The 26,757-nt window shown below is 36.5% G+C and overlaps 1 protein-coding gene across 1 annotated transcript in view; it reads left to right on the forward strand.

Moving 5' to 3' along the window:
• The window catches only part of LOC306857817 (voltage-dependent T-type calcium channel subunit alpha-1G-like), a gene marked incomplete at both ends in the record, with an annotated part of 249,448 nt that overhangs the window by 147,361 nt on the left and 75,330 nt on the right, over positions 1–26,757 (forward strand). Inside the window, 7 exons of the mRNA XM_079398001.1 lie at positions 344–436; positions 3,957–4,770; positions 5,629–6,008; positions 20,474–20,625; positions 21,988–22,173; positions 22,269–22,383; positions 23,433–23,588. Of these exons, the coding sequence (XP_079254127.1) occupies positions 344–436; positions 3,957–4,770; positions 5,629–6,008; positions 20,474–20,625; positions 21,988–22,173; positions 22,269–22,383; positions 23,433–23,588 (1,896 nt within the window). The remainder of the gene's footprint in view (positions 1–343; positions 437–3,956; positions 4,771–5,628; positions 6,009–20,473; positions 20,626–21,987; positions 22,174–22,268; positions 22,384–23,432; positions 23,589–26,757) is intronic.

The following is a 26,757-nucleotide window of genomic DNA, read 5'->3' on the forward strand; positions in this document are numbered from 1 at the left end:
TGTGACAGATTAATCAAAGGGAATGAAGAGTGCATGCTGGGTAGGGTGTCCACCCCTAAGCATTCGATATCTGTACTGTCTACCTCATCATGCATGCTTGAGTATAGAACCAAAAACTGATCACAGAAGCATATAATCAGAGATTACTTATGCTTTTAGTTTGCATGCCCGTCACCATATTGAAATTAGTGCCAGTATGTTTTTTTTTATGCTTGAGATTGATATCTAGAATGCACGAATTTCTTAAAATAGTTTTCTCTAAAAAAAAGTAATGCCTTATATAAACTGTCTCTTATGAGACATAAGCTGCACTGAATCCCTCTCCTTTTGTTCTTTCCTGTAGGTTATTACTCTGGAGGGCTGGGTGGACATCATGTACTTTGTTATGGATGCCCACTCCTTCTACAATTTCATCTACTTCATCCTCCTGATAATAGTGAGTGGCTGTGGGCTGAGCTGGGCAGACCTGGACTCATTTATGAGAGCATTACCCGAACTGTCACCGAACAGACATACAGGCTTTGATGTAACTGTGTCAGACAGGCTTGAGACAGCTCAGAAGACAAAGACAAGAGAATCATATTTGGATTTTTTTAAATGACCATGTTTTAAAAAACAGTTGTAGTTGCAATATCCATAACATGCTATAAATCATGTTTAGCCTAGGACATGGATTGTTGTCAAAATGGTTTAAATCTGTTCAGGAGATTAATTTAGGGGTATTTAAAATGGATAGTTCAGACACAAATCTAAATTCTATCATAGTTTACAAATCTAAACTTCATTGTCGTATAGATTTATATATAATGTCGTGTACATATCCAGCTTTATTCATACAGTAAACTCATGTGAAGTTATATATACTTTATTGGAAATCCCAACTGCTTAACTTTTATTTCATCACAGAATAAAACAATTTGATCAATCAGCTCTTTATATAAAGTCGTATATACTGTGGGTATGTATATTTAAAGTATGGCTTGTATTGTTGCTAAATGTACTGCATATTATTACTCCCAGCTCTAATCTAGTAAATTTGTCAATACTGTAAATCATGAAGATGTTAAAATATGTGACCCTGGACCACGAAACCAATCATAAGTAGCACAGGTATATTTGTAGCAATGGCCAAAAATACATTGCATGGGTCAAAATTATCGATGTTTCTTTTATGCCAATAATCATTAGGATATTAAATAAAGATCATGTTCCATGAAGATATTTTGTAAATTTCCTACCGTAAATATATCAAAACTTTATTTTTGAGTGGTTATATGCATTGCTAAGGACTTAATTTGGACAACTTTAAAGGCGATTTTCTCAATATTTAGATTTTTTTGCACCCTCAGATTTCAGATTTTCCAATACAGTAGTTGTATCTCGGCCAAATATTGTCCTATCCTAACAAACCATAAATCAATGGAAAGCTTGCTTATTCAGCTTATTTATAATAAATCTCAATTTCAAAAGTTTCAAAGTTTTGTGGTCCAGGGTCACATATTAAAAACATAAACATCATGACTTTCTGTAAAGCTGGAGGTGAGTTTAAGAACCCATGTGCAGTTTATTTACAAACATGATCCAAAATACAAACATAATCTGATACTTGACTTGACGGCAAGTTGAAGATGAGAATCCAAGTGCAGATTTATTAAACAAAAGTGATATCCAAAATCTAGACTAGACTAGACTAGACTTGAACACTCACCAACAGCAGTGTAAAATACATTCAATACACGATCAGAGACAATGGCAACAAATGGGCTACTAATAGCAAACAATCAGGGTCACATACAAAAATATATTTAGAAGAATATTGGTAAATCAAAAACTGACTATTATTGTACACTAAACAAAATTATAAACGCAACACTTTTGTTTTTGCCCCCGTTTTTCATGAGCTGAACTAAGACTTTTTCTATGTACACAAAAGGCCTATTTCTCTCAAATATTGTTCACAAATCTATCTAAATCTGTGTTAGTGAGCACTTCTCCTTTGCCGAGATACATCCATCCACCTCACAGGTGTGGCATATCAAGATGCTGATGATTATTGCACAGGTGTGCTGTAGGCTGGCCACAATAAAAGGGCACTCTAAAATGTGCAGTTTTATCACACAGCACAATGCCACAGATGTCGCAAGTTTTGAGGGAGCGTGCGATTGTCATGCTGACTGCAGGAATGTCCACCAGAGCTGTTGCCCGTGAATTGAATGTTCATTTCTCTACCATAAGCCATCTCCAAAGGTGTTTCAGAGAATTTGGCAGTACATCCAACCGGCCTCACAACCGCAGACCACGTGTAATCACACCAGCCCAGGACCTCCACATCCAGCATCTTCACCTCCAAGATCGTCTTAGACCAACCACCTGCTGCAACAATCGGTTTGCATAACCAAAGAATTTCTGCACAAACTGTCAGAAACCGTCTCAGGGAAGCTCATCTGCATGCTCGTCGTCCTCATCGGGGTCTCGACCTGACTGCAGTTCGTCATCGTAACCGACTTGAGTGGGCAAATGCTCACATTCGATGGCATCTGGCACTTTGGAGAGGTGTTCTCTTCACGGATGAATCCCGGTTTTCACTGTACAGGGCAGATGGCAGACAGTGTGTATGGCGTCATGTGGGTGAGCGGTTTGCTGATGTCAATGTTGTGGATCGAGTTGCCCATGGTGGCGGTGGGGTTATGGTATGGGCAGGCGTATGTTATGGACAACATTTACATTTACATTTACATTTAGTCATTTGGCAGACGCTTTTATCCAAAGCGACTTACAATTGGGGAATACAAAAAGCGATTCATCTTGAAGAGGCAGTCAGACAGAGGAAGTGCTCGTAACACCAAGTCTCAGTCATTGTTCAAATAAGTACAAACTAGTAGGTGGAGAGAAAGATAGAGGGAAAGTTTTTTTTTTTTTTTTTTTTTTTTTTTTTTTTTAATATAAGTTTAGGATGAAGTCAAGTACAACGAACACAGGTGCATTTTATTGATGGCATTTTGAATGCACAGAGATACCGTGACGAGATCCTGAGGCTCATTTGTTGTGCCATTCATCCACGACCATCACCTCATGTTGCAGCATGATAATGCATGGCCCCATGTTGCAAGGATCTGTAGACAATTTCTGGAAGCTGAAAACATCCCAATTCTTGCATGGCCAGCATACTCATACTCACCGGACATGTCACCCATTGAGCATGTTTGGGATGCTCTGGATCGGCGTATACGACAGCGTGTTCCAGTTCCTGCCAATATCCAGCAACTTCACACAGCCATTGAAGAGGAGGGGACAACCTGATCAACTCTATGCGAAGGATATGTGTTGCACAGCGTGAGGCAAATGGTGGTCACACCAGATACTGACTGGTTTTCGGACCCCCCCCAATACTGTAAAACTGCACATTTTAGAGTGGCCTTTTATTGTGGCCAGCCTAAGGCACACCTGTGCAATAATCATGCTGTCTAATCAGCATCTTGATATGCCACACCTGTGAGGTGGATGGATTATCTCAGCAAAGGAGAAGTGCTTGTGAACAATATTTGAGAGAAATAAGCCTTTTGTGTACATAGAAAAAGATCTTTGCTTTCAGCTCATGAAAAACGGGGGCAAAAACAAAAGTGTTGCGTTTATAATTTTGTTCAGTGTATGTACAAAAAAACACAGAAACATTTCTCAAAATGTTTTCTTTTGTGTTACAAAGAAGACATAATGTCATACAGGTTTGGAATGATGTGATGGTGAATGAATAATGACAGAATTTTCCTTTTTGGGAGAGCTGTGGGGTTGTTCTAAACTTCCAGTATGTTAATTTAAAATCCCATTAGTACAGAAAATAACCATTGATTTTATGCTTGCTTTTTTTATCATGCCATCTTTTCTTGTTTTTACAGTAACAATGTTGTTAACGAACAGTGAGGCTCTCCGTGTTCATGGTCTCCTCCACTGTTTTTCAGGTGGGCTCATTCTTCATGATCAACCTTTGTCTAGTTGTCATAGCGACACAGTTCTCTGAGACCAAGCAACGAGAGAGCCAGCTTATGAAGGAGCAGAGAGTGCGCTTCAGGTCCAACGCCAGCACGCTGAATAGCTTCTCTGAGCCAGGAAGCTGCTACGATGAGCTTCTCAAGTACCTAGTCCACATCATCCGCAAAGGCACCAGGCAAATTTGCCATCTAATCCGAGCCGCCGGTCGTCGGGCAGGTCTGCGGATCTGCGCTTCTCCACCGCTGGAACCATCGCCCACGAATAGACGGCGTCAGAAGCAGCGCCAGGGATCCATCCGTCACGTCATGCACCATCAGCACCACCTCCACCATCACTACCATCTGGGCAATGGGAGTGTCCGAACTGATGGGAGCAGAGTGGTGGACAACAGCTCCCAGAGCGGAAATGTCAACAACTCTGGTCATCTCATGCTACCTGTCATTGTCCCTCATCAGGACCTCTTTTGTGGGTCTCTGGGCCCCAGCGGTGCAGAATCTGTGCATAGTGTTTATCAGAGCATGGGCCACCTTGAGCCACTGTGCTGCGGCCCCTCACCTTCTCCCACAGTTTTCCAGGCATATAAGAGGAACTCAGTACCATTTGCGGCTCCAGTACATAAGAACTACCCCACGTTACAGTCATCTCTGGCCTTAGAGCAGCTCAGACAAAGAATCTTGGAACCAGGAGGAGGCAGTTGCACTGCTGGTGTCCTTACCAACCTAAATATCCCACCTACACCCATCAACACCTCACAGTGCCTGGTGGAGACACAAGGTCCTCCTGGTAAATGGATTTTAAACTGAAATTCAGAAATTCATGAAATTCAACAGTTGGATGTGTGAAACACGAGTTTAGAGTAGGGCTGGGCAGTATAAACAAAATTAACAATTAATTTCATATTAGGGCTGTCAAATCGATTAATCATGACAAATCGGATCCAAAATAAAAGTTAGGATTTACATAATATATGTGTGCGTACTGTGTAGATATAAATACACACACATACATGTATATATTTAAGAAATATATATATATATATAAGTCTTATTTTGAATGCGGTTAATCGTGATTAATCGATTTGACCGTCCTATTTTATATTTTTGTGTTGTATTTTGTTCATATCATCGTGGTTACACTATGTATTATAGCTGATTTTGCTGGAAATTCTACCCTGAAATGTCTATTCAATCATTTAAATTGATAAACTTTTAAAGTGAAGTGATTAGATTTTTTTTCATAAAAATTGAAAATATTATTTATAACAAATAAATACATTTATTACATTCTTCAGATATTAAAAGTGATTAAAGCAAATATTTTTTTTATTTAAATAATTGAAATTTAAGAAAACTTTACAAACACTCACTATTACTTACTCATACTTACTATTACAATACACCTTACCATTAAAATAGTAGATGTTTTAAATCATAGATTATATTTTAAAAATAAATAAAATTATGATTTCTTTGGTTTTTATTTAAAAATTAGATAGATAGATAGATAGATAGATAGATAGATAGATAGATAGATAGATAGATAGATAGATAGATAGATAGCTTTTTAATATTTTACTTTTGCCATATTAGCTGAAAATTTACATTTGTCTATGCATCATGTGCTTTTTCTTATACATTTCAGGCAAGATCATCTGTAAGAATGCACTCATGAACTGCAGTGGCACAAACTTAGACACCGCTTTGACCTTTGACACTGAGACTTGTCCGTATTGTGCCAAATCCATGGCCAACGACTCTGAGGTAGTAGATGGGAATGAGACGGCAGACTCTGACAGTGAGGGTGTATATGAGTTCACACAGGATGCCCATTATCGGGACAGCAGAGATCCCAACAGGAAGAAGAAGTTTGCATTAGGAACTCGGGCAGCAAATGTGGTCCATTTCTGGAGGCTGGTGTGCGACACTTTCCGGAAGATTGTGGACAGCAAGTACTTTGGACGAGGAATAATGATCGCCATTCTCATTAACACACTCAGCATGGGCATCGAGTACCATGAGCAGGTTAGTGCACGTCTCTGTGCTGTTCTCACTGATTTGATATCTGCAAAACCTAATTTATAAGATAAAATTTAGTTTTGGTTCGGAGTAAAAAAAAGGAAGTTTTATTACATCTCTCACTTTATTTACACATAACTGTGTCTTTAGATGTCACAATGTGCCTTTATACCTTACAATTATTGCTACTTTATTTCTAGTAATTGTGATTTTTGTCTTGCATTTGCAAATATTTCCCATAATAGCAACTTTATCTCACAATTATGTATTTACTTGTACTTGTGCCTGTAAATCTCACATTTGTGACTTCATACACAACTGTTCTAAAAGTCTGGGGTCAAAGATTTTTATTTTAAGTAAATGCCATTCTTTTGAACTTTCTTAACTGTTTTCAACACTGATAATAAAAAATGTTCTTGAGCACCAAATCAGAATATTAAAAGGATTTCTGAAGGATTATGTGACACTGAAGACTGGACTAATGGCTGCTGAAATTTCAGCTTTACCATCACAAGAATAATTGAAATTTGAAATTACATTAAATTAGACAAAAATTGAATTTAAATTATACTACTTCACAATATTACTTTTTAACTTTTACTATTCTACTGTTTGATAAAGTAAATGCAGCCATGGTGAGCATAAGAGACTTAAACAATATTACCAACCCCAATATTTTGAACAGCAGTATATGTCCTAATTTGTTACAGTTAAAAGTTTCTATATAATAGAAATCATCCAGGGCTTACCGTTGTGTAGTAATTCACCATACTAGAGAATGAGCACGAGTTTGAACTAAGCTGAGAAGGCAACTGGCACGCATCTGAAATTCATTGCACTGTTTACACAGTGTGCTCGCATACTTCACAGTCTTCCAGATCATTTGGAGGGCAGACACAGCAGTTCATGCCCGCCTGCAAGGGCCCCCCTTGCTTGTGATTGAAGTCGTAACTCAGGGCTTTGACGTGAACAACTAGGAAAATTATCAGTATTTTATGAGACATTGCAACTTTGAAGGATGATGAATTCCTCGAAGTGAGAGTTAGAGTTTTGTATTCTTCTCAGAAAATGGTTGATTCTCAGACAAGAAAACAACATTCATCATCACTCACTCTGATTAGAATGATTTATTCTGGTTATTTGAGAGTTATTCAAAAAGTATGAAGTAAATGGCAACCAGGAGCGAATATGCGGGCAATGTAAGAAGTTTGGTCCTCGTCCTTGTGAACTCGAGCAGCCAAAAAGTGAATGCGTTTTATTAGATGCAGAGTCATCGCATGAATTCACTGGGCCCAGGATAGTAATCTACAGAATAAAAAAAAAAAATGTTTTTCAAAATCTCATATGCTTACCAAGACTGCATATTTTAATCAAAAATACATAAAAAAAACGGTAATATTGTGAAATATTATTCCAATTTAAAACAGCCATTTTTATTGTTATGCATTTTATATGTTCCTGTGATGGCAAATCCGAATTTTCAGCAGCCATTACTCCAGCCTGTCATATGATTTTTCAGAAATCATTAGAATATTTGATGTTGAAAACAGTTGTGCTGCTTAATATTTTTATGGAAATATATAAACATATATACACACATGCAAGTATGGTGGACCCCTAACAAAAGGAATATGCACAACATACATGGATGGCTTCTTTTGTCTCTCCTCTCGTTTTATTCTCGGAATTCTGGCAGTGAACTTCGTCTTTATGGAGCGATCCATCTGGAGAATTGGAGACTGAGATTTTGGAAGCACAAGTTCACTTGGGTTTTTTGATCCTCATAAAACTTCCAATCTGGCTAATTGCATCTGTTCCTGTTTCACATTCCTGAAGCTTCTATTGCCCTTTCTTTCATACTCGTCTGAGCTCCTCTTTCCCAGTCACTGACATCCTTCATCACTTTTTAAACCCACTGTGGAATGAAGAAGAAGCTCTCGACTGCGACAATTCCAGCTTTGTTTATCGTTTCTGAGCTTGATATGTTGCTAGTAGGGTTCAAAACATTATTTGATGTTGTATTGTCCAGTTTTGGTATTCCATTGTGCGGCACAGATGGAAAGATCACACATTGCTGGATGAAGTTAAGATCAAGTGGACTTTCACAGAGTGTAGCCAAAGGGGAATGTGTGAATGACTGAGAAAAACAGGCAGAAGAGGTTGAGCTATGCTAATCTGAGCAGTGTTCTGTGCGGCCTCCTTCCAGACCCTGCTCTGTGTTTCTTGGAGAGGAGACATGTTGATTGCTTGATCTTACGCATGAAAACCATACAAAACTTGACCACATGGCTGCTATTTACAGAGCTGAAACCTGTGCTTTTTATTTTAGAGGTTAAATATAAATCCCATCTCCATCTCTCTTTTCCATCAGTTATCACGTTCTACCTTCAGCCCAAGTTCAAAAGTTCCTCAGCCCATTCTGTTTCTTTTATTTATTGGCTGTGTTGCTGTTTCTCTTCATTATCGGGCTATATATCTGTCAGCTCTTTTAGCCAGAAAGGGATATTTTCCTCCATAGCTACCTTTTAGAATTAGATTTTAAAAATTGCAACCATAAAACTGATGCTTGTGGGACCCTACAAGTACAATACTAGTCTTAAAATTTTGTTAAAAAAAATATTTTATGCTTACCAAGGCTGCATTTGATTAAAAATACAGTAAAATCTGTAATATTGTGAAATATTACAATTTTAGATTTTTTTTCTCTAATTTGTTTCAAGTTGAAAACAATTGTACTGCTTAATATTTTTTGAAACATTTTTTCAGGATTCTTTGATGAACAGAAAGTGAAAAAAAACGTTTATTTATTTATTTATTTAGTCATTTAGCAGACGCTTTTATCCAAAGCGACTTACAAATGAGGACATAAGAAGCAATCAAAACCAACAAAAGAGCAACAACGTGCAAGTGCTATTGCAAGTCTTGGTTAGCCTAACGCAGTACAGATAATTATTATTATTATTGTTATTTTTTAATAAAAAGACATAGATAAAATACAATTAGAATAGATAGTGCTAGAGTTAGAGGGTCAAGTAAAGATGGAACAGATGAGTTTTTAGCCGTTTCTTGAAGATGGGTAAGGATTCGGCTGCTCGGATCGAGTTGGGCAGGTCATTCCACCAGATGGGAACAGTTAATGAAAAAGTCCTTGAAAGTGTTTTTCTGTGTCTTTGGGATGGTACAATAATTCGTTGTTCACTTGAAGAACGCAAGCTTCTAGAGGGCACATAAGTCTGAAGTAAAGAATTTAGGTAAAGGGGTGCAGAGCCAGTGGTGGTTCTGTAGGCAAATCATTATTTGAAATGTAAATTTTAAATGGAAAAGACAAAGTCTTTAAAATAAAAATCTTACTGACCGCAAATAACAAACGATTTTGTAATATTTTTTTATTAATGTCTAGTTGCTATTGACAATTGGTGGAAATGATGCTGCAGCCTTCTGTGTCTATTATAATATATATAATATGTATGTATGTGTGTGTGTATATATATATATATATATATATATATATATATATATGTATGTGTGTGTGTGTATGTGTGTATATATATGTATGTATATGTATATGTATATATATATATATGTATATGTATGTGTGTGTGTGTATATATATATATATATATATATATATATATATATATATATATATATATATATATATATATATATATATATATATATATAGTATCTCACAAAAGTGAGTACACCCTTCACATTTCGGCTATCATTTTAACAAAAATCTAAACCTTTCATTGGATAATAAGAATTTAAAATGGAGGGAAATATCATTATGAAATAAATGTTTGGTAACACTTTAGAATAGGGAACACTTATTCACTATTAACTACGACTTTTCCCTCAATAAATTCCTAATTTGCTGCTTATTAATAGTCAGTATGGTAGTTGTTAAATTTAGATATTGGGTAGGATTAGGGATGTAGTATAAGGTCATGTAGAATTTTTTTACTAATAAATGGCTAATATTCTAGTAATATGCATGCTAATAAGCAACTAGTTAAGAGACCCTAAAATAAAGTGTTACCAAATGTTTTTCTCTAATACACATTGGCCACAATTAACGGCACCCTTTTATTCAATACTTTTTGAAACCTCCATTTGTCAGTTTAACAGCTCTACATTTTCTCCTATAATGCGTGATGAGGTTAGAGAACACCTGACAGGAGATCAGAGACCATTCCTTCATCCAGAATCACTCCAGACCCTTTAGATTCCCAGCTCCATGACGGTGCTTCTTCTCTTCAGTTCACCTCACTCATTTTCTACAGGTTCAGGTCAGAGGACTGGAATGGACATAGCAGAAGCTTGGTTTTGTGCTCAGTGACCCATTTTTGTGTTGTTTTTGAGGTTTGTGTTTGGATTATTGTACGGTTGGAAGATCCAAACATGGCCCATTATAAGATTTCTAATAGAGTCAGCCACTTATTGATTTTTTTATCTGTTGGTATTTGATAGAATCCATGATGCCATGTGTCTAAACAAGATGTCCAGGACCTCCAGCAGAAATATAGGCCCACAACATAAAAAATACAGCAGTATATTTCATTGTACACATGGAGTACTTTTTATCCCTGTGTTCACCAAACCCATCTTGAGTGTTTGCTGCTAAAAAGCAAATTTTTTTTAGCTTTAAGCTTATAGAAGCCAGTCTCATTTGAAGTTCTAGTCGTGTCTGACAGCTGAATATGCTGGAGTTTTGTTTTTTGAATAAGCTAGGAGAACATTTCTTGAAACCCTCCCAAACAACAAGTGATGTAGGTGCTGTTTGACAATTAGTTTAAGTTTTTCTGACACCGAGACTCAACTATTTTCTGCAATTCTCCAGCTGTGGTCCTTGGAGAGTCTTTAGCCACTCAAACGCTCATTCTCACCATGCATTAGGACGATATATACACGCATCCTCTTCCAGGCAGTTTCGTAATAATTCTTAATTATTGCCCTGATGGTGGAAATGGGAATTTTCACTGCTCTAGCTCTTTTCTTAAAGCCACTTCACTAATTTTTGAAGCTCAATTATCTTTTGCTGGACATCAGAAATATATTATTTCACTATTTTCTCATTGTGATGGATGATTAAGGGAATTTGGGCTTTGTTTTCCCTCCTATTTATATTTCTGTGAAACAGGAAGCCATGGCTGGATAATTTCATGTTCATAATCACCCTGTAGTGCTCAAAATTGTGAATATGAAAGGGAATATACTTCAGAGATATTTTACTCATAAGAATTTCTAGGGGTGCCAATAATTGCGTCCAACGTGTATTTGAGAAAAAAATATTTCATAATGATATTTCCCCCCATTTTAAGTTCTTATTATCCAATGAAAGGATAGATTTTTTTTTAATTTTTTAAATAAAAGATCAAAAGGATTAACTATGCAGATACATTTTCACAGCCTTCTTTGATCAGATTTACCAAGGGTGCCGATATTTTTGGCCATGACTGTATATAAAAACACGGATTCAATTGCAGGTTCAACTCAAATATTTATTAAAGTCTCAAAACACAAAACTCGGCTGGGGCAGAAGGCCGGCAGCCGTAATTCAGGGCAAAGAATGGAGACAGGAAGAGGGGATCAGTCCAATCAAGACTGCAGTCACTCCACAAGGCAGAGAGGGTAAGGTGTAGGGAGATCAGCGCCCACAGTCCCAGCGTCGGTCCTGGTGCAGCGTCAGAGTGGAGAGAGAACAGCGCACAGTATCCCAGCGTAAGTGCTCAAGCAACGCCAGAGCAGAGAGTTCCCTGTTGAGCGCGCCGAGAAGGGCAGAAGTGGAGAAGCCACAAAAACACAGCTCCAGTAATGCCAGGGCAGGAACTGGGGAACAGAGAATTGGAGAAACGAGAGGCAGAGAGGGGACAGAAAAGAAGTCAAACTGTAAACACTAAACTGTATTTGGAGCCTAGAAAGACACGGCAGGACACGAGGGAAGCGTAGCATGTTCACACCACAACGTTCAGACACAAGACTACACACGAAGGAAACTTAAAAAGAGGGAGAATAGATGAATAAACTAGTCACAGGTGTGATGGCAGCTAAAGTAGTTAATGAGATAACGATGGGGAGGGGAACCACGAAGACAACGAGCACATGGCAAACTGTCAAAACAAAACTTGCGTGATCAACTACAAACACGTACAAAAGACAAGACAAACAACAACCTGCTGATCAGACCGAAGTCATGACAGTATGTGTATGTGTGTATATATATATATATATATATATATATATATATATATGTATGTATGTATGTATAATAACGCGTTAACGCAAATTCATTTTAACAGCACTAATTTTATTAACGCTCGATTAATGCAGTGCGCATTTTCTGTTTGACCCGTGGCCTAGCCCGTACTACTATAGTTGGAGAAATGGAAATGGATGGAGATGCTGACAGTGTTGCCAACTAAGCGACTTTTCAGACCACTTTAGCAACTTTTTTTTTCTTTCAAAAAGTGCCTAGCAACCAATCTTTATTGGGTTTGCCCAAACCTTATTTAGTTTCTGAGACTCGCTGGTACTGCCGTCACTCTTTCCCGCTGCACACACACCTCTTTCTCTCTCTCCGCGTCTGCTCTGTTCAGTGAGCGTCTGAGAGGAACAGCGCTTTTAGTTAAAACAGATATTATGTTGCTTCTCTAATTTAACATGCAAGTACAGCCAAAATCACAGCACAGCTATTGTCTTTATCTTATGTATAGCCTATTTGATTTTATCAGACGACGGCTGGATTATAAATCAGGATTTTTGTGCAGATTAACATCTTGGAAGGGAGAGCTGGTTATTTAGTCCTAATGGGTCACATTTTAATCACTATTTCATATTCATTCCGTTGTCTGACAACAGAAACAGTAAAATTTATGAAAACAGTTTTATTGAGAATTTAGCTGCATCAAAATACAGTAGGCCTATGTGGGCACAGAGAGGCAAACAAATGTAATAATAAATAATAAATGCACATTTTGCATGTTCAGAAGAAGTGAGCTGTCCTGTCCTGCGAAAATGTAAACAGGTTTGTGTAAGTAATGGGAACCTGGTATTTCTTTTTTCATGTGTCTAATAGACATGAGCAAGTTCTTTGAAAAACATCTATGGTCTTTGAAACATGTCTAGTCTTCATGCTCTGTTGAGTATGGTTTCACTAATAATTAACATATATTGCATAAAGCATCCATATTTGTCATTGGCCATGTTGATTAGAGTATTAAAAACATGAAAAGTATTAATTTAAGGTACATTTAAAACAGATAAAAATGTGCGATTAAGTTGCGATTAATCACGAGTTAACTCATGACAGTCATGCGATTAATCGCGATTAAATATTTTAATCGATCGACAGCCCATATATATATATATATATATATATATATATATATATATATATATATATATATATATATATATCTCTATATATATATCTCTATATCTATTTAATTTATATTAAAGTTGGTGTTATACCTTATATTGCTATCATATACTGTTGTGTACCAACATTAACACAACATTTCCCCAAAATCATGTTTAATTGGAAATACAAGATTTCTGACTCGGGAGCAGGGAGATACGAGATTACGCTGTCATTGATAAGAATGGTACGGACACAGACGTCGCTGCTGCTAGCAGTGTTCATCAAAGTCTGCGGTCGCGTTGAGCCTTTTGACAAGAGACAAGGCTTTAAGAGCTAATCAAAGCTAATGATTGTGGTTACATACATCTTCCTAAACTCTATTTTAAAGGTTTAAGAGCTTATAAGTGATGCAATACAAAAACCGATGAGCTGAGTAAACTGCCTAATCTGCTCGCAAACTTACCTTCGTGGTTCACGGGCTTCCTTCTGCACCAATCATTACAGCTATCGATTTTTAACAAAATAGGCCTATTCAGATGTATCTAACCTAACTATTTTCACTCGTTATTGTCTAAAAAACAGACAGTTATCCAAAGATAGCTGGCTTACTTGGCGCCAGTAGACAGCCCTTTTTTCTCCCATAAATGAAAACCTTGCTACTTGAGGTATTTTACATGCACAGTGCCAAGAGAGGCATAGTCTAGAAGTAGGCCTAACAGCTGAACTTAAAGTCAGTAAAATAATCATAAAAACAATAATTTAATGGTGGTATCCAAAACATTTAATTCAATTCAAGTATTATATTAGATACATTTTAAAACTTCAATGCACATGTATAATAAGCCTAGTAATAAGTAGATATTTAAAATACATATCAATAACTGATATCATAGTTTAACACAGATAAAATCATAGTTAAGGCTTGATTTATTAAGCCCATTACTACGTGTATTTGTGTTTGTGAGTAGGGTGAGCCCTTGTCTGTGTGCATGTATCTGTGAGGCTCTGTGTGTGTTGTTACATTGCCATCATATTGACTGTGTTAATAGTGTATCCTATATTAAGCTAGTGAAGAAAATTGTCCTTTGGGATGACTTCCTTCAGGTCTTGGAGGTGTTTGAATTTCAGCTCTTTGATCTTCAGGCGGTCTGAATAGAGTGAGATGACTGTGTAGCTGTCTGAGGTGGAGTTTCGGAGTTGGTGACTCGGATGTGGATGCCAGTCATCAGAGTGGTTGATTTTGAAGTCCATCGTTCCATTGTTGTTGTACCTAATAGCACAAAATATAACACAACAACATAATCACTGTAAGATTTCATAAAACATTATGCAACATCATAATATGTCTACAGTATATTGGTAAGACATAAGATTTACATTGGTAATTACCTGATGGCTCTGATATCATGAACAGTTGGATCACCAGGCCTTACTCCAGGGCGCAGAGACTTGCAGAGCCTCAGCTTGGTGCAGTCCTGGAAAAAGGTGTGGTCGATGTACTTGACTTCATATGGATGAGGCTTCACACGGGCCCTCTTCATCAGGTTAACATACTCAGCTGGGAGATACACATCCTGGTCCCTCAGACGTCTCTCGATGACGCTGTGAACGGAGTCGCATTACATCTGAGTATGCCCTTTCTCAAGATACTTCTGAATGACGACTTTGTTTTTCTTCATGGAGAACAGAAGAAGTGCATTGCTTAGAACTGCATTCCGGTTCTGATACCCGCAACCGTCACTCCACAGAATAAATGTGTCAGGCTCAGTGTGTGCAGAGAGGTAGTCGACAATGCATGAAGCAAACTCACTGGCAGACAGGGATCCCTCACCTTCATGCCAGACATAACATGTGGCACTGTGTGTCAACATGTTGTACACGGTAAAATTGTGAACTGCAAGCTTTGTTTTGTAATACAAGGCAGAGGCTTTTAGCTTTGGGCACAAAAGGAGGGCTTGTAAGTCCATACATACGACCATGATGTTGTTGCTGGCCTTGCTTTTGTCGGACAACTTTTCGGCTCGGGCTTCTTCTTTTTGAAGTAGGTGGTGCTGCCACTCGTCATCCGGTAAGTTGCCGGTCTTGAAAGCACAACAGATGTTGCACTGGTCCTTTTTTGGGTGGTAAAGGCCTAGGTTGAGACGCATATATATATATATATATATATATATATATATATATATATAAATATGAAATTGACTAAATTTGGACATAGGAGGTTTCCGCCTGACAGCGACGATATGTATATGTATATATGTATGTGTGTATGTATATATATGTGTATGTATATGTGTGTGCATATATATATATATATATATATATATATATATATATATATATATATATATATATTTATATATGTATGTGTGTGTGTGTGTGTGTGTGTATAGTATATATATATATATATATATATATATACATACATACAGTATATATGTATATATGTGTATATATATATATATATATATATATATATATATATACAGTATATACATGTATAATAAAATTGTGTATATATGTATCTTTTTTTTCTTTTTTTCCTACAATGTGATTCTCCCTTACATGAATATGAAATGATGTGCCTCAGAATTAATTATTAATTATAATTAGCTTTTTTCCTATTACTACTACTACTACTACTATTATTATTATTATTATTATTATTATTATTAAAATTACATATGTCTTTCAGTAGGTGTATCTGAGTAAAGATGTTGTATTTGTGTGCAGTTTGCAATTTTAGAATTTCAGAAAAACAGACATGAAGGGCTAAAACTCCCTAAACAGTGAGTTTGTTTGCCTCTGTGTTGACACATTTTGAAGTGTTTTCAAATCACTTAATGGTCTTTCATAATCAAACGTTCCAAACTGCTCAACCCCATGTTGTGGCGCAAGAGAAGCTATGCATCATGTACCATGTTTATCTATACCCTGTTTTCCAGCTCAAGTATCTTGTTGACATACTTGTAGGTGAACTTTTTTAAGCTCTTAATCTTGAAGCTATGAAGTCCTTCCTATACTTCCTTGCAGACTGGCAGTGCAGGTTGTAGCAATCTCTGGTTCATATGCTTGTGTAGAGAGGAGGATGTTGCTGCTCAAATGGACACATCTTATACCTCCAACCTGTGTTTTGCCTGCAATAAGAAACTCAGCATCAATTCCACACAATTTCCGAAAAAAAACCCAATATGCATCTCTGCTGGGAATCTCGGTGTCTTTCAACCTCTTCCTCCCACTCTGCCCCTTATTTTGCTTCTATTCCCTTCCTAATGTTCTATTGGGGCATAATGGTTATTGTTGTGGCTATGAAAGTTTATGAGTACAGAGGGTTGCTTGCTTTGTTTCAGCATTTGCCCTGGGACTTCACACAATCTTTGGAATGACAGTTAGGCCTTACTGCAAAAACAGCAATGAGCTTCTCAGATAAGAGGGTGTATTATGTGGGTGTTTGACTGCATGGGTTTACTCAAATATGAAAATGATCAATAAAATACCAATTTGTGTTATATGGCTAATTTGTGTGAGGAAAGAAATGTAAAGAATGATGAGCCCTTGGAGCTCCAACTTCCAATAGGCAACACGTAATGGGTTCTTTAAAGTGTCAATGTTTTTGTCCACTGCACATTCACCTCAAGCATTTATTTACTTTAGACGAGAACTTCTTACTAAGTGGATCATTTTAGGCTATTCAAACTGTTATGTGGTGAACATGTGGTGAACCTTTTAGCTTGTCTACAAGCCATTTTAGCTGTAATGAGGTTACATAATGAGAGGAAATGAGACCAGCTAGTTTATGCTTCAACTGCTCATCATGAGCTTCAATTATTTCGAACAATTTCGTTTTTTGTTGGATGTAAAGCATGTACTTGTCATTGTTGGTAATGACTGGAACACGTATATCATACTTGGGAAGTGGCCACCACAGCCATGTTCTTTGCCAAGGGAACTTTCTTTTTGTTTTTTGAATGCTGTAAAGCTTTTCTCAGAAGAAAACTTAACTTCTTGAATCGTCATCTCACTCCTGGTTATTGTCAAAGTGCAAATCCCACAATTACTCTGTGAGAATCAGTTTTTTTTGTTTTGTTTTTGTTTTTCCCAATTACAACTGTTAAATACTACTAGTTAAATAATGTTGTTATTAAAAAAATTTAAACTTAAATTTTTTTTGGAGGTTTAAATAGTGTAAATAAATACATAAATGGTTGTATATACAGTACAGTATATACAGTGCACACAGTACCAAACTTTGTCTTTTTCCCTAATTTATTTTATTTGAATAATTATTAAAGTCAGTATTTATATTTAATAATTATATTCTATCTTTTATTATTACAAATTATGCTTTTATTGTTTTTAGTATTATTATTACAAATTAATTCTGACCTTATGTGCACAGGACTTTTTTTCCAGGTTTAAAGGAATAGTTTACCCCAAAATGAAAATTTTGTCATCATTTACTCACCCTCATGTCGTTCCATGTATAAGTTTTTCTCTTACGTTGAACGCAAAAGAAGATATTTTGAAGAACCAAACAGTTGTTGCTCCCCATTGACTTCCATAGTAGGGAAATAAATACCAAGGAATTCAATGGGGACCATCAACTGTTTATTTACCTGCATGCTTCAAAATATCTTCCTTTGTTTAACATAAGAAAGAAACTCATACAGGGTTGGAACGACATGAGGGTGTGTAAATGATAAAATTACTATATTTTCATTTTTTAGTGAACTATTCCTGTTAATTACATTTTTAATGTCAGATTTTCAGTGTGTACCGCAGTGTATATATCCTCATGGCACAGTTCTTTGTTTATGGGTGTATAATTAGATAAAGGGACTCTGATCTTGCGTTTGCTATGTGTTGGAATGAGCAGCAGCTGATAGCAGAGCGCAGCTAGTGAGATATGCCCCTTTAAAAGCAGTTAATCTGAAGAGGGGTCTGAAGTTCAGATCCCTGTCTGGATGCTCCTCACCAGACCAGGACATTGCGTAGTATTTTTGACCACTTTAAGTAAAATAACCCATAGCAGGCTTGCATTAATGTACTTTGTTTTACATGTTCCAGGCATAGAAACCTCTAACTGGAAATGTGTTGTGATGCAAAACCTTTCTCAAAGCATGCATTCAGAGTTCACCGTTAGTCTTCAGCCTTGGCGTTCCCAGAAAAATCACTCCTGCATAGATTTGTGTGGTGTACTCTTCTCACAAGTGGTCCTGATTTGAAGTGAAGGGGCCAAGTGCAAGCTCCTGCTGGGTAGACAGTGCCCAACTCTGGGCGGCTCCGATCCAAAAACAGCTAACCCCCCCACCCCCACCCCCACCCCCCCGGCTGGCTTTCTTCCCCACCTCTGTGAAACAGCTGCAAATAGCCCAACACTTCATCATCGTGCTCCACGGACCACTTCTCAATCTGATTAGATTACATTTAATTCTATTAGCTAATATAGATGTTATTTTCATTTCATGCACAGTATGTAATTGTATTTTTTCCTCATTACGTTGCGGAAACAATCATCTCGGTAAACCAATTACCTAGTTTTTGTCATGATTTAAAACTCTGAAGTTCAGCGACCTGTCTAAATGTCTCTTAAAATCACTGTTAGTTTTCATAGGAAAATAGTTGCGTGCCTGGGGATGTTGTGTTTTGTTTTCAGGCGTTTAAGATTCTGTTCATTAAACCCAGCTAGCCATGATGTTTCAAGAATGTGTTATGCGTGCTGGGTCTCTTGCCCAGTCTCATTTTTACAATCGAAAAAACTGAAGCGAAATATGAACCGGCCCATATGTCTCTCCTTCAATTCACCCGTGCCTCATAAAAAAAAAAAAAAAAGAAATTCTCTCTGCATACCGAACTATCAACAACATCAATTACACCAGGGAATCTGCGGTTCTTTCTTTGTAGTTCACCTGTATCTGAGTTTTAAGTTCAGTCTGCAGTCGTTCGAGACAATGTGCTCTGATGAAACAAAAGAACAATGATGAGAAACTTGGTGTCTGTGATGTCGAAAAGTTAATCCCCACGTTAGTTTATCTAGCACAGTCTGCACCGCGAGCTATTAGGAAATATGAGGCCATGAACGTGTGAGTCTGTGTTCTGTTTAATTAAATGAGAACAAAATATGACCTGGCTCTTTGGAGTTGAGCAGATTCTTAGGTTTTTAGATCGTATTTTTCTTATGTAACTTCTCAACTGAGATGGTGTATCAAATAATCATGCAGATCAAGAAGAGTGACACTTTGCTGTAGTTCTGTGTCTATTTTGGTGATCTATACTGATACATGCATTGAGACAACCATTTTCATTCCTTTTTTTGCAAGGAATGTGTCTTTCATATGAGTGTTTTCCCCCACTTGCTTTAATTGTTAATTTCACTTGCTTTTAAATAATAATTTAATTTTAATATTTTTATTTTATATTTATGTTGTATTTAACTTTTTTAGAATTAGTTTTCATATATAAATATATATATTTCCCCGTTTACAAAAAAAAATAAATATATATATATATATATATATATATACAGTAAAAAAACAGTGCTTGAAGTGGAAAAAAAGAGGTGCCGGTACTCACCCGAATACCCCCCCCCCCCCCCCCCCCCCCGCCATTTATTTATATTAAATAAGTTTTTTTATATAATTTACAGTATATGTACAGTGCCTCAATCAATCAATAATTAAATAAAAGTTTTCAATACAAATTAGCACAAGTCAAGCTGCTATACCAAACATACTTTTTTTTTGTAGTGTACACTTTAAGCATGCAAAATTAGTTCATTACTACCCTGCAGCAAATGTCAGCAACAGGATGTGACGTCCCAAAGATGGCCCAAAGAAAAAATAAATGTTAAAGGCATGGTAAAACAGTTCCAAGACCAGTTTTATTTGACCTTCAAATTCAAAAACTCTGCTGAATTTTGCTGCACAGCTCCCACAGAATAGTGTTCTGTTATTTATTATTATTAACGTTTCAGTGACTGTATTTGCTTAATGTTTTAATGAAATAATTTGTCCTTACGTACATGTGTCCTTCGTAACAGTACTGACAAGCCACAATGGCATCTATGTGATAGTCTTGATTTTATCATCTTATTCTCTCTCTTTTTTTTCAGCCTGATGAGTTGACAAACGCTCTGGAAATCAGTAATATTGTCTTCACCAGTTTGTTTGCACTGGAGATGCTCCTGAAACTGCTGGTTTATGGTCCTTTCGGCTACATCAAGAACCCTTACAACATCTTTGACGGCATTATTGTAGTAATCAGGTACGCATGGTCTTCTGCATTCTTTCCTTAGAACTTCTAAACATTAATACCACGGCCTGTGTCACTGTTTATTGACGTTCATCTTCATTTCTGAAAATGCACACTGGCAGTGTGTTATATCACAACAGTGACAGCCAGACAGAATGCAGCCATTACTGAGTGATGGGACATCTGTTGCCTGTTCAGTCTGATGACTGTCAGCTGTCATGATGAGTGCTGCAATTTCACGCCCATCCATTCACAATTGACATGAATTTGCATTTACTAAGACGTCTGAACAAGCGAAAGATTTGGCACGGTGCAACGTTATGATGGGGTTTTGCATTTATTAGTGCTCAGCGTGTTGCATAAATACAGTCACCAACAGAACTCTGTTCTGGGGGCGTGGTTTAACATGGGTGAGAAAACAAAATACTGGTTACCTTATAACAATCATTCTTAAGATGGAAATCAAGAAATAAAGTTTTTTTTCTTTAAATATTTCGGATAACTCTACATCAATCAATCGATGAATCAATGAATGAATGAATCAATGAATCAATCGTCAGACAGACAGACAGATAAAATAAAAAGCAATAGGGTTTTTCCAATTTAACAAAATATTAGATATAAAAAGCTAAAATTGTTAAATATTAAAATAAATAATACTACTAAAGTATTATTTTAATGATTAATTTCACTTTAAGGATTTTTAAATATCTTTTTTTATATTTAATAAATTAATTTTGTTTATTTTTGTTTATACTCAAGTCAAGTTTTTTAATATAAACAATATAAAAATATAAAACAGCAAAAAAAAAATCTAATATTCAAATAATAATTAAAATAAAATAATAATAATAAAGTATTTAAATCAAGTAAATAAAGTAATTTTAATTATCATTATTAATTTATTAAAATATTGTATTGTGATGCACTAAAGTTCAAAGGTTTGGGGTCAAGATTTTTTTGATACATTTGAAATAGGTCTAAATGAAGCTGCATTTATTTGTTCAAAAATGTGTAATATTACTACAATTTAAACTAACTTTTCTATTTCTATTTCATTTATTTGCTATCGGTATTTGCTGTGAGATTCCACAGTCGTTTCTAATCATCTTGTTGCTGAATTGCTTGCGTTCACAGCAGTTTTATTTTAGCTTCTTTTATTCAATTGGCTGGTGAGATTTTTTGCTTTGTTTGAAATGCAACAAACCACACCAAAACATTTTAGAATGTTTTTCTTGTGAGAAATAACCCACTCTATTGCATTTTCCCCTTAGAAATGAAAGGGTAACTATGGTAGCTGGGATTTGTTTTCGCATTGTCCTCCTTGTGCATTCTGTCACATAGTCAGATGTGTGTGTTTATATGTGTTGACAGTGTCTGGGAGATTGTTGGTCAGCAGGGAGGAGGTTTATCGGTGCTAAGGACCTTCAGGCTCATGCGGGTGTTGAAGTTGGTCCGCTTCATGCCGGCCCTGCAGAGGCAGCTGGTGGTCCTGATGAAGACCATGGACAATGTTGCCACCTTCTGCATGCTGCTTATGCTTTTCATATTCATTTTCAGGCAAGATGAGATATCATTTTGTGCCATTTGAGTGTACTGTATATTCAGTCAATTTATTTTACATTTTAACTTTTTTTTGTGATTTTGTTTTACAGTATTCTAGGCATGCACCTGTTTGGATGTAAATTTGGCTCTGAGAGAGATGGAGACACACTTCCTGACCGCAAGAACTTTGACACGTTGCTGTGGGCCATTGTTACAGTTTTTCAGGCAAGATTCCTACATGATACACAAGCTGCAATTTCAGTCAGGCATCTTAACCTCTATCTTGAGTGATCCGATCATAAGTGCACAGCACAAAATACAGATAGGAACATGTTTTGTGATCCCAATTAATAACAGATGCTCAAATGAGGCATGTTTCATGCAAATGCACACTAATATTAAAAAGTTTGGGGTCAGCAAGATTTCTTTTTTTTTTTTTTTAAGAAATTAAGGCTTTCATTTAGCAAGATTGCAATATATTGTAAAAAAACTAAACAAAAATACAGTAAAGACGTATAGGTATTTTTCAACAAATTAACTAGATTATTTAACGTACTAACAAACTTCTAAATCATTTATTAATATATATAATATTAATTTCAGCATTTTCTAAAGTAATATTAAAATAAAAAGTTATATCTGTTAATCTTATTTAATGAACCTGAGCTAACATGAACTTATAATAAACAGTCATATTTCTATTAATAATGTTAACAAAGATTAATAAATACAGTACTGTAATAAATTTATAGCTCATTGTAAATTAATGTTGGAGTTAAATAATGTTAACTAATGGGACCTTATTGTAGTGTTACCCATTTATAATGTTACAAATGATTTTTATTTTAAATAAATTGTTTCCTTGATGAACTTTCTATTCACCAAAAACAAAGTATTGCATTTTTTCTTTTACAAAAGTATTGGAATATTATGATATAAGCATTTTATCAGCAAGATTTCTGGAACATAATATGACAGTATGTGACTGGAGCAAAGGCTGCTGAAATTTCAGTTTTGTCAGAATAAGAATAAATTAGAAAATGTAGGCCTAATATATAAAAATTATTTTATGGTGATATTTCATAACATTACTATCAATGTATTACAATATCTATCTATCAGTCAATCAAGCAATCAATCAATCAATCAATCAATATATTACAAGATCAAATAAATGCAGACTTTTTTCAAAAATATTAAAAATCTTTCTGACCCCAAAATTTTGAACAGAAGTATAAATGGCAGTTTGATTATCTTTGTTGTTTGGACATCAGATCTTGACTCAGGAAGACTGGAATAAGGTACTGTATAATGGGATGGCCTCCACCTCTCCTGTGGCTGCTCTGTACTTCATCGCCCTCATGACTTTTGGAAACTATGTCCTGTTCAACCTTTTGGTGGCTATCTTAGTGGAAGGATTCCAAACTGAGGTAAAGCCAGTCTCCAACTTAGCCTCTACATTTTCATCCTCTTTTTTTGTCTTCAATTCACAGTCTGTCTTCTCTTTTTTGTCATTTAGAGTCTAGCACACATTCCATCACCATATCTTTCTTCTCTCCTCTCTTTCTCCACTAGCTCTCTCCTGTCCCCTTCATAAAACACTATGTCCTAAATAGGCACGACGTGACAAGATTCAAATGAAAAGCAATTTTTCTGTCCAGGCTGAAAACGAAAATGCCGCTTGATGCAACAAAATCACAGCCAATCTGTTTGCATTCTTTCTCACACTCCACTCCACAGCTGAGCGTGAAACTAAAAACACGTACCTCATATTTTTGATGGTTTTCTTTAAGATACTTGAAGGATTTGTCATATAATTTGTTGTATAAAACTAACTTATCAATCTCTTCTCTTCCTTTTTTGATGTTTAATATATGTGAGGAGTGATTTTGGTCCAGTGAGTTTCGTGTGGGCAGGGCTACAAGGCACAAAACAATATGGAAAAGAGACTTGCTGATTTTTGGAGTAGCATACTAGCATACTACTTCCATGGCAGAAAAAGTAAAACTAGTATACTGTTCTGAATTTATCATCTGTTAAGAATGTGAGAAATCATAATTCATAAAAGCACATCAGTGTGGGCAAATAGAAGTTTCAAAGCGTTTCAATGCAGTGTGAAGCATTTCACCTTTATGATTATTATTAGTTTATTTATGCTAAAATGCACTTTATATAAACATTAGTTATGTCCCAATTCACATAGTTATGCACTCTTCTGGGGTGTTTTGTTGTACAAATAGTGCATTTAGTGTGTTCACATAGACAATTACAACAATAAAGGCCTATTTACACCAAGAATGATAACTATAAAGATAACTATAACTACAGTGGGTCAAATAAGTATTTGATACACTGCCGATTTTTCAAGTTTTCCCACTTACAAAGAATGGAGAGATCTGTCATTTTCATCGTAGGTACACCTCAACTGTGAGAGACAGAATATAAAAAAAAATCCAGAAAATCACAATGTATGATTTTTAAATAATTAACTTCCATTTTATTGCATGAAATCAGTATTTGATCACCTACCAAACAGTAAGAATTCTGGCTCTCACAGACCTGTTAGTTTGTCTTTCAGAAGACCTGCTATCCTCCACTCATTACCTGTATTAATTGCACCTGTTTGAACTCGTTACCTGTATAAAAGACCCCTGTTCACACACTCAATCAATCAATCAATCAGACTCCAACCTCTCCACTATGGACAAGACCAAAGAGCTGTCTAAGGACACTAGGCACAAAATTGTAGACCTGCACAAGGCTGGGATGGGCTACAGGACCATAGGCAGACAGCTTGGTGAGAAGGCAACAACTGTTGGCGCAATTATTAGAAAATAGAAGAAATTCAAGATGACTGTCAATCTCCCTCGGACTGGGGCACCATGCAAGATCTCGCCTTGTGGAGTATCAATGATCCTGAGAAAGGTGAGGGATCAGCCTAGAACTACACGGGAGGACCTGGTCAATGACCTGAAGAGAGCTGGGACCACAGTCTCAACGGTTACCATTAGTAACACACTACACCGTCATGGATTAAAATCCTGCAGCGAGCGCAAGGTCCCCCTGCTCAAGCCAGCACATGTCCAGGCCCGTCTGAAGTTTGCCAAAGACATCTGGATGATCCAGAGGAGGCATGTGGTCAGATGAGACCAAAATAGAATTTTTTGGTATAAACTCCACTCACCGTGTTTGGAGGAAGAAGAAGGATGAGTACAATCCCAAGAACACCATCCAACCGTGAAGCATGGGGATGGAAACATCATGCTTTGGGGGTGCTTTTCTGCAAAGGGGACAGGACAACTGCACCGTATTGAGGGGAGGACGGATGGGGCCATGTATTGCAAGATTTTGGGCAACAACCTCCTTCTCTCAGTAAGAGCATTGAAGATGGGTCGTGGCTGGGTCTTCCAGCATGACAATAACCCCAAAAACACAGCAAGGGAAACTAAGGAGTGGCTCCGTAAGAAGCATTTCAAGGTCCTGGAGTGGCCTAGCCAGTCTCCAGACCTGAACCCAATAGAAAATCTATGGAGGGAGCTGAAACTCCGTGTTGCCCAGCGACAGCCCCAAAACCTGAAAGATCTGGAGAAGACCTGTATGGAGGAGTGGGCCAAAATCCCTGCTGCAGTGTGTGCAAACCTGGTCAAGAACTACAGGAAAGACTGACCTCTGTAATTGTAAACAAAGGTTTCTGTACCAAATATTAAGTTCTATTTTCTATTGTATCAAATACTTATTTCATGCAATAAAATGGAAATTAATTATTCAAAAATCATACAGTGTGATTTTTCTGGATTTTTTTATATTCTGTCTCTCACAGTTGAGGTGTACCTACGATGAAAATTACAGATCTCTCCATTCTTTGTAAGTGGGAAAACTTGAAAAATCGGCAGTGTATCAAATACTTATTTGCCCCACTGTATACTAGTGTCAACACCACCATGTGGTTGTATTGTTTATTATAAGCACACACTGACGTTATGTTATCTGTCCCTTTAAATGCTCAAGCTCTTTAAAGGGACAGCTCACCCAAAAATTAGATATTATTGATGAAATCCAAGAGTTTTCTGACCCTAGATAGCAGTACAACTACCATGCTCAAGGCCCAGAAAGGTAGTAAGAGCATTGTTAAAATAGTCCATGTGACATCAGGGTTCAACTGTAATTTCATGAAGCTGCCAGAAAAATAACATAGCTTAGTGCAAAAATAAAGATTTTATTCAACAATTTCTTCTCTTTCGTGTAAGTGGGCGCGCATTCAGTACCATGAAAACGCATGTTGAAGGCTGACACGAACAGAATAAATTGTTCAATACATTTATTAGTTTTGTATTTTCGTAGCTTCATAAAATTAAGGATGAACCATTTATGTCATATGAACAATGTTCTTACTACCTTTCTGGGCCTTGAACATGTCAGTTACATGTCAGAACCTTGAGTTATGTTGCTGTCTATGCAGGGTCAGAAATCTCTTGGATTTGGATTGGATTTAGAATGACATAAGGGTGTGTAATTAATGACAGAATCTTCATTTTGGTTTTAAAGATCCTCTTTAAAGATGGATTCTGATTAACTGTTGGAGCTTTTACCATTCATTAG

The sequence above is a fragment of the Barbus barbus genome, assembly GCF_936440315.1.
Source record: "Barbus barbus genome assembly, chromosome: 38".
Taxonomy (NCBI): domain Eukaryota; kingdom Metazoa; phylum Chordata; class Actinopteri; order Cypriniformes; family Cyprinidae; genus Barbus; species Barbus barbus.